Below are 16,947 nucleotides of genomic sequence, written 5' to 3' on the forward strand. Positions count from 1 at the left end.
AGAACTCGTGTCTTGAAGGGACAGAAGCTCCAGGGATGGATTTAACTGGAAAGTCTGAAACCTTACTATATAATAAAGTTACAGCTTTTGCTCATTTCTCTTACTTGCCCTGTCATTCATTAATTCACCAGATTTTGTGCTTTGTAAAAGAAAATCTATATATTGCAAGTAATTCAAAACAGCTAATCAACTTTTAGACACTAAAATACAGCAAATTGGGAGCTACCTCTAGCACCAGAAACAGAGATAAAAATGTACTTTGAGACTATTGGGTAAGAAAGCTTTAGCACAGAACCTATGTTCCTTTTTCAACATATTATTGCAGATAATAGGAATGGGAAAATAACAGAATAAAAGAATTAAGAATATAATGGGAGTGTGGGAAAGCTAGCTCTCACCTCCAGAAAAAAGCAAGGTTAAATGAATAAGAAGAACAAAGAAACTTAACTGCTTTTGAGTTCTAACCCTTTCATATCAGTTCTTCCTCTTCTCCTTGGCCACTAATAGCCTGGGTTAGGAATTATCTTATCTAAGTCCTGTAATCATTTGAGCTTTGGTGTTTTCATTTTTAAGAGCAGAAACTGTACTGAATGGCCTTTGAGGTCTCTTCTAGCATTAAAATTAATCCACTTAATTGTTTTAACTCATTAAAATTCATAACCACTTAACATTTGAAATCACTATGATTGTCAAATGCACTGAGAATTGTAAAACAAGTAGGCTGCAGAGAAGTCACAGTCTTGCCCATGCTAATCTACACCAGAACTCATAAATAAGAATCAAAACCAAGGATCACCTGTCTTTTGAAGAAAGTGACATCAGACAGTGGACACACTAAATCCTCTAAATACTCCAATTCTGTATCTACAGCAGATTAATCAAAAGGACTTAGGTAAATTGCATAACCTCTCTGGGCCTCAGGTTTTTAATTAGTGAAATGAGGATAATGATCTTCTCTATCAGGAGAAACAGATGAGCTACTTCGCCATGAAAGTGTCCACAACATACTGACAGTTTAAAAACACAAATTTCCATTAGTACTATGTTCTAAAATGCTGTTTGTCGAATGGCAATAATTTATTTCTAATTTGCAAACTAAAGCCAATATCACCTATACTTAGAGCAAAACATAAATGTCACAAACAGAGTTGATGCAATTATACTCATATAATTAAAAAAATGGGAGGTGTAAAGACAAGATGGCAAAAGTCCAAGTGTGATGAGTTTTTCAACTTTCCTATCAGGTAGTGTACCTTGTTTAATTATAATGGGAAATCGTATTTTGCTATCATTTAAAGGAATCCAGTCAACAATTATATGAGTAAAGTGGGTATAATTCAGTCATTTTAAAACCAGATGGGGCTGAGAGGTAATTTTTGTGAGCTCACTTTGAAGTGGAAATCTATATAGTTTCTGGAAATAATGAACCCAGATACAAATCTATACAATTATGCAAACCCCCAAAGAATAAAAGTAATTGTAGGAAGTGATGACCTCTAGTGGCATGAGATAAGGCAGAGGAGAGATGAAAACACATCTTTTCCTGTTTCCCCTTTCTAATGTGTGATTAATCATAGGCTCTGAAACCACTCCGGTAGTAATGAAAAGAATTTGGAATACAGTTCATCAGTACTTGTAGACATTTTGAGCTTATTACGAATTATTTGCTTTCCCATAAAAGGAGAGCCCAGCTTTCATTAAACTGCACTTGAGTCTCGACTGCATTTTAATAGAAAACTTTTTACTGCCTCCATATGAAGATGTAATTTAACTTTAAACAGATGTAAAGCCACTGCTATCTGAAACTCTGCAGAAGATCTTGGTCAATTTTTGTGCTCTACATTAAGTGCCTGCCTTTGTTCTATAAGGCTTAGTCAATTACTGAAAGCAGGTCATCCCATGGCACTCCTAAATGTACCAACGACAACAATCACCTTGGAACAGCAACTAGCACCATTTTCTTCTTTTATATAGACAGTCTAAACATTTATCAAAGACAAACAAAAGAGGGCGATGACTCATGAAAGAGCATTATTGACTCTGAGAAAACTCCTGAAAAGTTACCCTGTTCTGTCTAACAAGCTAGTTACCGGTGAGTCATTCAGTTCCTGACAAGCAAGAACCTGTAAGTGCAGTTTATTAGAGTGGCACAGACGCAGGAGGGCAATCTGGCTATGTTTCCGGTATTAGAAATACATTCAGAAATCCGGGGAGAGTATATTGACAAATGGGATGTGTGAACACGTTCGCAGGATTGAAGGTTTCCACTGGGTTCAAGTGCCATGTAGAAACACAAAAAGTGCTCTCGGACATTCCTGTTCCCCGGCCATTGTGTGCCTGAACGACCAAATGTTCATATTTGCAGAATAAGCTCTGACTTAATAATGCAGCATGAACGTGTCCCTTTTACTTCTCATCTGGCTGTTTGAAGCTGTGGAGTATTTTTTTTTGTTCTGTCACACTTATTAAAAAAAAAAACGGGGCCGGAGAGATAGCATGGAGGTAAGGCGTTTGCCTTTCATGCAGGAGGTCATCGGTTCGAATCTCGGAGTCCCATATGGTCCCCCGGGCCTGCCAGAAGCAATTTCTGAGCCTGGAGCCAGGAATAACCCCTGAGCACTGCCGGGTGTGACCCAAAAACCACACACAAAAAAAAACCCTACTTATTAAAAAACAATGTGTTCGCATTGCTTAACATGCCAATTGAGTGCAGGCCCACCTCCTAGGGAAATTTTGGTTGCTGAGTCATTCACCTGGAAACTGAGACTGGATGGGGTTAATTAAACCCAGCTGGAGCAAGACAGCTGGCAAGGAGGCTTATTTAGAGAGCATTTGCTTGCACCGAGAAGGAAATTTTATATTCTGAATGGGAAGTGCAAGATTGGCATAAGATTATACATAGAAGATCAAAGCGAGAAAAGATAGGCAGCCATGAAAATTGGGAATATGCAGTCTAATGGCTTTCAAATAGTTAATAAGTCAACGCATTTGGTAAGAGATGAATAACAATGTACTACAAACATAGTTAATGTTTCTACATATTGATATATATATAATATGTGAATTGCATTATATATGACTTTTTATTTTGCTTTTTCTGCGAATTCACTAGCTGAAAAAAGTGAACAACTATTCTGGCATTTTAGGAAATACAGCCTTTGGGATTGAGTTGGGTATCAACATTTGTTTCTCTCACTGTTTCAGAGAACCCTCAGTCTTTTACAACCATGGGCCATATGGGATTGTCCAATGTGAAATTGGTAGTCCCAGGTGAAAACTGTGTAAACAACGAAGCCACACATGAGATAGAGGAGCAGCCAGTAGAACATGGTGCACAGAAATTAACAAGGGAGGAAGAGACACAGTTGGACATTTTTACAAAGCACTGCTCTACCTCACACAAAGATGCTTTTTACAAAGATCAAAAGAATACCTCATGCTCACAGCAACTGTTCTACCATTAGAGAGCAACTGCTCTTTCTTTTTTTTTTTGGGTTTTTAGGCCACACCCGGTAACGCTCAGGGGTTACTCCTGGCTATGTGCTCAGAAGTTGCTCCTGGCTTGGGGGACCATATGGGACGCCCGGGGATCGAACCGCGGTCCGTCCGAGGCTAGCGCAGGCAAGGCAGGCACCTTACCTTCAGCGCCACCGCCCGGCCCCGCAACTGCTCTTTCTAAATTCTACAATCTGAGTCAAAGAACTGTTCTGTAGTTTGTCTTACTTGTTAAGATGCTCAGAGCCATCTGTTAAAACTGGGGAGAAAACGTATCTATGTATGTTCATGTACATATGAATATATATGTATATGAATTTAAAATAGATTCATATATCTATCTATCTATCTATCTATATATCTATCTATCTATCTATCTATATATATATATCCAGGGCCCAATAGGTTTTGATTTTGAAGTGATTATCTTCTAAATCATGAGACAAGAGGAAGGCTTCCTTTTGACATTATAAATGATGGTGACTCATTTAATGATAGCCAGTCACATGTTTGGAACTATGCTTTGCTTTCCAGTTTGGGGTCAAGGGAAATCATTATTTAGTTGAATTTCATCTTGAGTTTCTAGTAGAACCCAAATTTAAAATATGGAAAGTGTTCCTTCCATTCCATCACTATAATCATATTCATATTTCACTAATTTTATTTAACATTTAAATAAATAATATATCACATAACAAAAATAGAATATTCCTTTTCAGTATATACCAATGTCTGGTTAGATTTCTCATATCCATCTCTATATGTTGCCTAGTAGGACACTGAAAAAAGTCTCTAAGAGTAACTTTGTCAAACAATTAGTGACTGTCACAACAGTTTCCTTACCGATGACTGTGGATGAGCGCATTCAAAGCCAGGCCATCAGACCAGCTGGTGGTGAAGTTAATGACATTAACTTGTGGATAATTACGAGTTGATTGTCGGACCCAGCTCAGGAGAATCTTTTCACTGTTGGTTTGTTGCAATCCAGCCATAATATTTTTCATTACATTTTTTACCTAGAAGTGGAAAGAAATTTTCATAAGATTTAGTCCCTGAACAAAAGTCACGTGCACTTGAATATCCTGATATTCAGAAATAAGAATGGGATCTTCAGGGTCAATTGGTAAAGAGAAATAATGGATTTGCATCCAGAACTATGGAATCTATTCTGATTGCTATGCCATTTATTGAACCAATCATACTACTGGATTCTGCGCTATACAACTACTAACATAAAACCTTTCCATATTGCTTTTTGAATTGTGTGCCTCCCAACCTTCAGTGGATATGCGAAAAAAAATATGTACAAAACATTAGCCTTATTAACCAAGGATTTAATGTAGATTAGTGGTTTTATGGAAAGAGAAGTGGGCTTCTTGCTTTTCTTAAAAAAGCACAGTGGTGAGGCGTTTTTGCCTTGCATGCAACCAACACAGGACAGACCCCGATTCAAATCCTGGCATTCCATATGGTCCCCGGAGCCTGCCAGGACCGACTTCTGAACGTGGAGCCAGGAGTAATCCCTAAGCACTGCCGGGTGTGACCCAAAAACAAAAAAAAATTAGTTTCAGAGGAAATGCTGCCTTTGTAAGTTCCTGGACAGGGATTAAGGCGCCTCTTAACCAGTTTGGTTCAGGCACATGTGTGATTCCTAGCCCAGAACCAGGATAACCCAAAACCTTCTCAACACTTTTTTGGTCTTTATTATTAAGAATTTATGTTAAACCATTATCACAAGATTGTCCAACTCGGGGAGAAACTTCCCAGCACAAAGCTAGAAGTATCCTCCAAGCAAATACCATGTGCTCTATGCCCCCCCCCCCCCAAGAAACCTGCCTTTTTTCTTTATCTGCAGGAGACATTGTGGCCTTCCAAACAGTGCTCAGAATGCCCAGGGGCCCTTCAGAGCTGGTCCATAGGATACAACACTGTTCAGGCCTGAAATGCTTCTACTTATACAGCCATTTTATTAGGTAATAAATATGTACCAAAAACATAAAAAAAGAAAGATTAGTTACTTCCAAGCAGAGAAACTTTGGAAATGGGGATAGATGTAAGGAAGAAAATATTTTGGGGGTCATACTCAGCAGCGCTCAAGGTGGTATTCCTGATAGGCTGGGAGGGGGATATGAGATGCAGGAGATCAAACTCAGCTAGCACACTTGCAAGACAAAGAAACTCCCACAGTGCAATCGCTCTGGGCCCTGGAAAATGCTTTTTAACACATATCCTTAGTAACTTCAAATAATATTTGTAATAGGGTTAGATAAACCATCCACCTAACCATTTTGATCTCTATTCTCTTAACTACATCCATAGACATGATTGCTATAAGTATCAAACGATTAGTATCCAGCAAATAGGGTATTTAATTACAGTTGGCACACCTGCATTCGATTCCCAGAACCCATATTAACCCACGGAGCTCCAAAAGAGTGATCCCTGAGCTTAGTGATAGGAGTAAGCCTTCAGAGCTGCTGGCTATGCCCCCCGCCCCTCCACCAACAACAACAAAATCAAAATAAAAACATGGTTAGAATTTTTAAAAATCCAACATTTATCCTATCACCTAAAAGATCGTTTATTCTTCAAAATAAAAGCAAAACATAAAAACTTCGCATAATTAAAGACCCCCCCCCCCAAAACATCAATACCAGCAAAAACAAAAAAACAAAAAGCAAAATTCGAGTATTTCTTTCAGAGCTGGAAGAATCCGAGTCAAAAAGAGTCACTTAAATATACAAAACCAGTGCAGAGATTTGCATTGCATCCCTCCAGGCAGTGTGCCCCCAAATGTGAGAGCTGGGGTGCTTGCCTCACCGCCTTGAGCTGTTGGATCTGCATCTCCTGAATTCTGCAAAGCGGACTCCTACCTCTAGGTCTTCCAGGAGAGATGCTGAAGTGAAACTGCTCAAGAAGTTGGGGAACTCTTGACCGGCCTTCTCAACCTGCTGCCCTCAGGTCCAGTTGGGCAAGGATTTCTTCACAAGACACCCTCAAATACAAAGCTGGGTCTGCCTTGCTCTTTAGAGAGAGGCTCAGTCCCAGCGTCCAGCTGAAGCAACTGGCAACTTTTTGTGTGTGTATGTGTGGTTTTTGGGTCACACCCGGCAGTGCTCAGGGGTTATTCCTGGCTCCAGGCTCAGAAATTGCTCCTGGCAGGCCCGGAACTGATGACTTCCTGCATGAAAGACAAACGCCTTACCTCCATGCTATCTCTCCGGACCCGCCACTGGCAACTTTTAAACTACCCGGAAACACTCCCAAACAACTGGAAACAATTGGGTTTGTTTGTAAGAAGCAATAAAATAAAAACAAAAAAAGGTGGAATGAACTAATTACTCAGCTACTTATTCACCACAATTCAAGCCTTTGTTTTGTTTTTTCCCTTGAAGGAAATATAATTCGTTGGATTAGTTTTTTTTTCCCACCAAGATCCTTACCTGACCAGATGATGAAGACGGTTTAGAGTGCATTCTAAAAATGACATTTGATTTGATTTTGCTTTTTCCTGTATAACTTCAAAAAATACCTTAAAGGAATGGAATAGATTTTTGTTTGTTTTGGGGGGCTACACCTGGTTACACTTGGGTTACTACTGACTCTGCACTCAGGAATAACTCCTAGCAGGCTCCTGGGTCTATATGCGCTGCTGGGAACTGAATCTGGGTTAGCCTTGTGTAAGGATATATACAAGGCAAACCACTATACATCACTATGGTCCCAGGAATACATATTTTTACATATCTAATGTTAGCCGTCTTTTTATGATGCAATAAACTATTAAATCGAACTTTAAAGTACTTAAAAAGGATTTGAGATGGTGTTCTGTAAACGGGTAATGATTGGAACATGTGCAATCATCGCATATATTTATTTATGGCCATTCTTTCATAGCCCAATCTATTATTTACAGAGGAGATTAATCCTTTCTTAATTCCTTCCCAATCTGCATATTTAGTTACTCCGTGACTAAATATGTCAAATGCTATGTAAGAGAAGTAATTTTTCTCATCATCTTCTTTAGTTATAAAGAGCATAACCTCCATTAGTGGCAGTTGCAGAATGTGTATTTTAGTTCTGTGCAAAAACTGGCTTGGAATTACAGCTACTTGCTCATGATCATGATGGATTTGCAATCATCAGAGAACCCTCCCTTGATGAATGAGATCCATTTGTGAACTGCTTGGCCTGACTGCCCTCTGCCCATATAATGTTGAAAGACAAGCTGTATTCAATGCAAAACTCCTTTAGCATCATTATGTCACTAATTCACCTTATCAGCTTCATTGGTATTGCTTCTACTTGAGTAGAAAACTACAGCTAAGAAAAAAAATAATAAAGGGCAGTATGAGATAATCAGTTCTTCTTCTCCTAGCTTACATAAAAGTTACCAAAATCTTATATCAACCTTCAGAAGAGAGACTGAAATCATCCTAAATTGAGCTTTTAAGTAGAGAAGTTCCCCACACTTAGTGTTTACTATTTTCAAGGTAGAATGAATAAATTTTACTGTCTCTGCAAAAATTTGGGGGTATACAAACGTGTTTCTTAAAGAAAAAATAAAATAATGTAGGGACTGGGGAAATAACTCAAAGGACTTCAGCATACATGCCTGGCATGCATGGGGTCTTGAGTTTGATCCCTATTACAATGTATGCACCATTAGCATCACTGTATGTCATCGAACAGACTTGTAAATAGTATTACAGTGAACATAGGAATGCAGAGGCTTTTCTGTAATGGAAAATGGAAGGAATGTTTTGGGTTCCTAGGATGGTGAGAGAGAAACAGGGGACATTGGTGGCAGGGAATGTGCACCGGTAAAGGGTAGTGTACATTCTATGACTGAAACTCACATGAATAATTTTGTAACCATAGTGATTAAATAAAATATTTATATAAAAATAAAAAATAAAAACACAAGGAGCTAGACATATAGAAGAGCACATAGGATGTTTTCTTTGCACAGGGCTGACCTGAGTCCAATCCCCAGCATTCCGTAGGGTCCCTCAGTCACTATCAGCAGTGATTCCTGAGTACAGTTGAGGAATAACCACTGATCATCACTGGGTAAAGTTCAAAAACAAATAAATAAAGAGACATCATTGTGAATCTATGTTCTGCAGGGGTTGAATCATGTACCTGGTGTGCATTCTACTTCAACTTTTTCTTCGTTGCCCTTTATAGCTGTTAATCACAAAGATACCCCCCATTTTGAGGAAGCACACCCAGAATTACTCAGTAATTACTCAGCTTGCTCCTGGCTCTATACTCTGGGATCTATACTTTGGGTGGTGATGGGAAGCAAATAACATGGCTCTAGCTATTGAACAGGCACTCAGCCAAGTGCAAGGCAAGTGTCTTACCCTCTGTATTATCTCTCTGGCCTAAAAGCATGTCTTATTTAATATCCTGCATTCTAAGTGGGACACTATCAATAATCCATCTTCTGATTAGAAAAGACTTGCAGCAAGAGAGTCAAGAGGGGGTAGGAATAGTCTTCTAAAAGAAAAATTTAGCTCTCTTCCAGATTGTACAGAGCAGGACAGAGAAGGAAAACAATCAAGGCAGGAAAGAAGGAAATCAGAAAGAGAAGTAATGAAGCAATAGGGGTGGAGGCCTCAGTTATACTGGTCAGTTGGAAAAATAATATAGCTATTCATCCAAAGCACAGACTCAACTAAACTGGAAACATGAGACCTAAGTTGAAGCCATTGAACTCTGTAATGTGTCTATCAAGATAGCAGGAGGAGAGGGACTGGAGGATAATGAAGTATGGTAGCACAAGTGGAGGGAGACAACAGTGGTTGTAGAACTAGTGTTGAAATGTAGGACTAAAACTATCAATAACTCTTTGAAGTACATATATTTATTTAAATAAAAATAGAAGGAAGGAAGAAAAAAGGAAGGAAGGCAGGAAGGAAGGCAGGAAGGAAGGAAGGAAGGAAGGAAGGAAGGAAGGAAGGAAGGAAGGAAGGAAGGAAGGAAGGAAGGAAGGAAGGAAGGAAGGAAGGAAGGAAGGAAGGAAGGAAGGAAGGAAGGAAGGAAGGAAGGAAAGCCTGAGCAAGAACTATGTTGAGAAGCATGGCCTGTTGGCAAGTTTGCTATAGGACTAAGCAGAAACACAGTCTCTCCTATTTCTCTTGAAAGTTGTGTGAATAATAAACAACATAATTCTTCCAGTGTAAAGTCATCTGGAGTTGAGAATTTGCTCCAAATTGGCCAGCAAAATTTTGACCCTGACTTTTTGCATTACAATTTACCTCCTGCTGATTAACAACACTGAGGTAAAATCCCTAAAAGAAGATGGTTCACACTTTAGTAAAGGAGTACTCCAAAGACATTGTCTACTTCCTTTTATTCAAAGCGACTCACTCCCAATAGAGGTATCGTTTTTTCAGGCTAACAATTTTATTTCTATGGAAACTGGAAAAGCAATGATGGAGAATCTAGGGTGTACATTCCTTCATTTTTTACAAGTTCTAAGAGAAATTTTCTCCAACACAGTTTAAAACATGACAGGCAGCACAGTTACACAGGGTTCATATCATTTCATCTCAATCCCAAACCCGTTGTTTGTTTGATTTGGGGTCATACCTCACTGTGCTCAGGGCTTATTTCTGGCTTTGTGCTCAGGGATCATACCTGGCAAAGCAGAGGAACCATACAGGATGCTGGGGATTGAACCCAGGTCAGCTATATGGAATCTACTGTACTCCACTCCTCAATTCTATTAGTTGATAGATGTGGAAAGTACATTTAGCTGGCCTGTAGTATCCTTTAATCTTTGTTGAGATACAAAGGCTTTGTTAACAATTGCAAATATGTTCTCTTGGAGAAATATAAATGGAACTTCATTGCATTGTAATCAAGAATAATGATCAGTAGAACTTTTCAAATCTGTCAAGCAGTTTTAAGGTATGTTTAGTTGGGGAGTATGTTAGAAGATATAAGACTAAGGGGACAAAGGCTGGGAAGAATTTCCATACTTGCAATTCCAGTGTTCTGTTTATTGAAGACTGAACTACGGTCTCAGAGAAATAAATTATACAAAGCATTTTTGCTGGTATTCATTTTTTTTGGGGGGGGTGGTTTTGGATCACACCCGGCCGCACTCAGTGGTTACTCCTGGCTCTATGCTCAGAAATCGCTCCCGGCAGGCTGAGGGGACCATATGAGATGCCGGGATTCGAACCACTGACTTTCTGCATGCAAGGCAAATGCCTTACCTCCATGCTATCTCTCCGGCCCCTTTTCTGGTATTCTTAGGAATACATTTCCCCACATGCTAATTTTTAATAAGTTTATAAGCTAATGATAATATCAGGCATGTATTTTTGAAAATATCTGATGTTGAGTTTAGATGCCATTGGAAAGGATGCTGTGGAGATGTGAAATGTTGAGGGGTGCTCTCACATGGCTCAGTACTCTGCTCCTGTTGGTTTGGCCATAATCCATGACTGGTTTTTACATCTCAAATTGCTTTCTGTAATCTATAGTCCTTCCATGAATTCTTTTTTTTCCTGCTCATAAGAAATCACAGCAGGATCTTTCAAAATGTAACAATTTTACAAAGTCTTATTTATATCTTTAAAAAAAAAAGGGCCTGTGGGCCATGGAGCTGAGTCAAAGGGTTGAAACCCGTGATCTACAGGGATCAAACTTAGTGTTTCCACTGCAGATCATCCTCCCTGCAGCACTGAGCTCGGAGTAGTCCCTGAGTACCACCAAAAAAGGCACACACAAAAAAAGAAATAAAAACAATTTATAGCTTTTGTGTTTTATTTTATTTTTCAATGATTGAATTTTATTTTAATGGACACGATTGAAAAGATTAATTTGTCTCTTAGAAATATTCCTTGAAGAACCTTGAGAAGTAATGAGGAATGAAAAATAAGGAGACGAATGAGTAGAGAAGCCTCTGTTTTCTTGTATAGTTTGACAACAGACTATTAGCTATCTTGAGCTCTGTTGATACTTTTGTGATCTAATATCTTTTATGATTAGCTATAGTTTATTGTCTTCCTCTTCCCACATTATTGTGAAACAAATTTGAGCCTGTTTGGTATGTTCAATTTTAAAGAAATTTATTTGAAAGAAAATATGACTGATTATTTAGATAATTATATGTCTACTCCACGTGCTGGCTGACTGAGCAGGAACAAGCTATACTTCACGTTCAATGTCCACCCTATAAAACAAACTCATGAATCTGTTGCAATAGAAATGAAACTCAAAGATTGTGTTCAGTACAAGAATCCAGCAACAAAAGAACACATGTTTTATGATTAACAGATTGTCTAGGACTGGGAGAGAGTTAGAAATGACTATAAATGGACATGAAATTTATTTTTAAAGAAGTATAAAATTAGACGTAGTGATGGTTGCATAACTTTAAAAATATCCTTAGATTTTTTTGCCAGACAGGGGCTGAAGCCAGGAAACTATCCTGGATTCAAAATAGCAGAGAAATATCACCTGTTTTCTTTGAGACCAATATAATCTAATAACTGCAGTATAATTTGAAGTTATATGTAGAACTAAATGTTCTACAAAACACATCTGAAAAATAACATTTATTAAAATGTACTCTCTGTTAGTAAAACATAGACTATATCTCAATTAATCCTCAAAATTATGAAGACATGAGTGTAACTCTAAGAAAAGACATTTATATGAGATATTTTCATGTAAATGGCATGCTATTTTGAGAGATTTGTGGATATTCTTTCATTTTTTCGTGAATAGAGAAGTACAAGTTAATTTTTGTTAGTTTTTGGATGTCACGCAGTGGTGCTCAAGACATTCCTTGTTATGATTCAGGGATCACTTCTGGTGGGGTCTGGGGGCCTATATGTGATGATAGGGAATGAACACAGGTTTGCTACATTTAAAGCAAGTACCTTATCTCTTGTAGTATTACTCCATCTCAAAAGTTAACATTTTAGATATTAATGGAATGATAGACCAGAAATGAACAGTGCTATGTCAAGTATCACTAAAATGGTAAATGGGGGAGTTGAAATTTAAGTTCATGTTGAGATTCTTTTCAATAACCAGTGACTCTTTTATTTTTTCAGAGTTTCAATAAACATAAGCACTCAGTAGACCCTATATTAATAATATATAATATATATATATATATATTCTTGTATTAGGAAAAATAAAATTTCCAAAACACATATTCAAAGAGATCCTCAAATCTTAGAAGTCTTTATTTTGCACCTAACACCATAAAATTGTGGAGATAAAATGAACAGACATTTCTCAAAGAAGAAATACAAATGGCCAAAAGGCACATGAAAAAATGCTCCACATCACTAATCAACAGGGAGATGCAAATCAAAACAACAGTGAGGTATCATCTCACACCACAGAGACTGGCACACATCACAAAGAACAAGAACAATCAGTGCTGGCAGGGATGTGGAGAGAAAGGAACTCTCATTCACTGCTGGTGGAAATGCCATCTAGCTGAGCATTTATGGAAAACAATATGGATATTCCTCAAAAGACTGGAAATTGAGCTTGCATATGATGCAGCTATACTACTTCTAGGAATATACCCTAGCAACACAAAAACAAAATACAAAAATGCTTTCCTCACACCCATATTCATTGCAGCACTATTTACAATAGTCAGACTCTGGAAATAACCAAGATGGCTAAAGAAACTGTGGTACATATACACAATGTAATTTATACAGTCTTCAGGAGAGATGAAGTCATGAAATTTTCCTATTAGTGGATGTACATGGAATCTATTATGCTGAGTTAAATAAGTCAGAGGGACATAGATAGACCCAGAATAGTCTCACTCATCTATGGGTTTTAAGAAAAATAAAAGACATTGTAATAATGCCCAGAGACAATAGAGATAAGGGCTGGAAGGACCATCTCAGGATATGAAGCTCACTACAAAGCATGCTGGGAACGGAGAGAGGAAGGACAACATTGGTGGTGGGACTGCCCCTGATTCAATGTCTCTATGTACCTAAAAAGTTACTGTCAATGATTTGTAATCCACTTTGGTCAAAATAAAAATTATTAATAAAAAAGAGACATACATAAAAAGGTGTGGCGAGTGCAGTTAAAGAAATAAGTACACTGACAACTATTATAACAATTTGAATGATTGAGGGAAGTAGAAAGCCTGTCTCAAATACAGGTGAGGGGGAAAGAAATTTGGGGCATCGGTGATGGGAATGTTCTACTGGTGAAGATAGGTGTTCTTTATATGACTGAAACCCAAATAAAATCATGTCTGTAATCAAAGTTTTTAAATAAAGATATTTAACAAAATAAAATCACAGAAAAGAAGGTTTTTTTAGACATTAGCTTACACTGAGATTATCCAAAACTCACAACTTATTAATATGGTAATAATTGACAGGATAATCTGCATTTGCTTCTATAAAAACAAGACAGTCTTACACAAGTGTTACACTTGATGCATATTTGTGGAGAATATTTTTAATGAACCCATTGGAGGGATTTTTTTTAAAAATCTGTCTCCAATGGAATCACATTTAGAAAATATCCCAGAAAATGTGCTCAAATTTGCTTTCTTATCAACCAGTCTTTCACATCACAGATGGCATTACCTGTACCAATTTAGAAATCAGCACAGTGAAAAATGGGCCTTGTGTGGTTAGAAATATACATGTTAGTTTTGTAGGTCAAGGGTAGAAATGAAAGGCAGAATCTGCAACATATCACCCAACTAGAAAATATTAATAAGGATCTTACCTGCCAGTGGAGGATTATATTCCAAATCAAACCAAGAGTCAGTTTATGATTTCCATCTACTATGTCAGTGCTTCCAATATTCACTAAATCAACCTGTTAAAGATAAAGGAGAAACATTTGAAGGAAGGAGACAAATGTCTACTTGGTAAGAAAACAAAATGTGAACGTAATTACATTTTGATATTTTCAGAGACTGAGCAACTTTACAGCTTTTAAAAATCTAAAAATGAAATAAAATACATTTATAAGTGTGCTTTCTATAACAAACAAGTGTGTCTAAATGCATTTAGAAAGACATAGAAAGTGAATCTACATAGATTACTACAGATTAAAGAGGCAAGAATAGTTCAGAATATATTGTATAACGGTGATAAATTATAAAGGATGCCTAACATTAAGACTCACTTCCTACTACATAATTGAAACTCAAAAAGAAAAAAAATTTAATCTTTGTGTCTAATTCAGAGCAATGCTATTATAAATAAGAGCGAATGCATTTGACTAAAGTCCACTTGTTTTTGAAGCACATATTATAACTAAAAAACAGTGGAGCTAAAAACTAGTTGTTTTTTTTTTTTGTTTCTATGAAGGATTGGTTTGGAAATAAAAAACAGCAGGAGTTCATCTTTCAAGGGAAATACCTTCTTTGTCCTTCATTCTCCTTTATCATTTTTAGATGGTCAGGTGAAATATAAACATCGGGGAATTAAACATGTGCAAATATGTTCAACATTATTAGTCATTAGGGAAATGCAAATTATAATCAAAATGATCTAGCACTATACACTTATCATAATGGCTAACATTTAAAAATAGTGACAACATTAAATGACAAAAATGTTATGCCAAAGCTGGATTCTTGCACATTGCTGGGAGTAATATAATGCAGTCACAATGAACATTGAGCTGTTTCTTACGAAAGAACTGAAAATGTGCGTACACACAACCCAACAATTAGGATCTTGGATATTGATCCCAAAGAAATTAAAGTGTATGTTTAACAAAACCCTGGAGTATCCAAGTATTGGTATCAGCTTCTTTTGTAACATTCTCAAATGAGGAACAACCTAGAAACCTATTAAATGGGCAATCCAAATGGTACATCCGCAGTAGCGCTGCAATAAAAGGAAACTAACTGGTGATACACACACCATGGATACTCATATGAGAATTAGGCTGATTGCAAAAACAACAACAATAAAGCAAGCCATGTAAGTTTAAAAAAAGTATTATTCTATTTACATAACAGTATTGAAGAAATAAATGATAGAAATATAAAACCGAGTAGCAGCTGCTAGAGATTAAAAATGGGGTTCATGGGGCAGGTTAATACTTTATTAGGTAACATAAGGGTTTATGGTGAATGTACATCTCTTCTATTCCTTGACTTTGGTGGAATATATGCAAGTTTATATATGTATTAAAAGCCTTATGAAAGCACATTCACATGCACAAGTTCAAAATTGAAGCATTGTGAACAATGGAATAACTTTGATCATTGTTTTTTTGTTAAAAAACTACTCATAGTAGTGCTCAGAGAACCAAATGTGATGCTGGGTATCAAACCAGGCTCAGCTTCATGCAAGACAAGTGCCTTAACTGCTGTATTATTAATCTGTCCCCAGAAACTAATTTTTGTTAAGTAGTTTATTCCAAAGATTTTTTTTTTTGGTTTTTGGGTCACACCCGGCGGTGCTCAGGGGTTACTCCTGGCTGTCTGCTCAGAAATAGCTCCTGGCAGGCACGGGGGACCATATGGGACACCGGGATTTGAACCAGCCACCTTTGGTCCTGGATCAGCTGCTTGCAAGGCAAACACCGCTGTGCTATCTCTCTGGGCCCTATTCCAAAGATTTTAAACTATCACTGGACAAAATTTCACTTTAAACTTTTTTTCTCACTTGTTGCTTTATTCAGTAACATTCTGTTATAAAGCGATAGATCTTCCGCATCTGATTTTCAGTATCACAAAAATTAAGTTTCAGAAATAGAAAATTCTTGTGTTCTATGGATATACATAATATATACATAATAGCAGAATATATTTGTTGAATAAATAAGTAAACAAGATGGGGAAATCGAGAGTTTTTGTGTAATGGGGAAGTCTTGATTTAGGATGATGAAAAAGTTCCGGAAACAGTAACTGGTAGCGTAGCAAAGAGAGTGTATTTAATGCCACTAACTATTACTCTTAAAATTGCTTAGATGCTATAATTTATGTTACGTATTTTATCATACAAAATAACATAATACAAAACTCCCAGAGGCTATAGACAATGTTTAAAGGAATATATAGGGATGTAGTCTAAGAAAAGTTATTTTTAACCACTGGGGGAAAAATAGGTAGGATACAATATAGCATGAAATGCCCGAGGAACAACAATTGTGGCAGGTTAAGCAAAGAAAAGCAGATAGTTTTGATCGAATTTGAGATAGAATACAAAGCCTCAAAGAAAGTGGCAGATGCAGAAGTCATGATAAGAAGAGCCCAGAAAACTGAAGATAGGGAAACAGGGTCAAAGTGATTACCCGATTTGGAATAAGAAGTGCTGTGCTTAAGAACAATATGACATATGGCATATGGCAGTTGTTAATCAGTCTGGGACAGGATGATAAAATCCTTAAAATTCAAGTAATACATTTTTCTTATTTGTAGAGAAAGGTGGAGTCTTATGAAGTAGGGAGAGAACAGTTCCAGAA

At 37.2% G+C, this 16,947-nt stretch overlaps 1 protein-coding gene across 1 annotated transcript in view; it reads right to left on the bottom strand.

Annotated features, from left to right (window-relative positions):
* Window positions 1-16,947, bottom strand: part of DMD (dystrophin) — a 2,686,579-nt gene that overhangs the window by 2,088,938 nt on the left and 580,694 nt on the right. Inside the window, exons 5-6 of the mRNA XM_049766737.1 lie at window positions 14,248-14,340; window positions 4,339-4,511 (exon numbers count right to left, since the gene is read on the bottom strand). Coding sequence (XP_049622694.1) covers window positions 4,339-4,511; window positions 14,248-14,340 — 266 coding nt within the window. The remainder of the gene's footprint in view (window positions 1-4,338; window positions 4,512-14,247; window positions 14,341-16,947) is intronic.

The sequence above is a fragment of the Suncus etruscus genome, chromosome X (genome assembly GCF_024139225.1).
Source record: "Suncus etruscus isolate mSunEtr1 chromosome X, mSunEtr1.pri.cur, whole genome shotgun sequence".
In the NCBI taxonomy this organism is placed as follows: Eukaryota; Metazoa; Chordata; class Mammalia; order Eulipotyphla; family Soricidae; genus Suncus; species Suncus etruscus.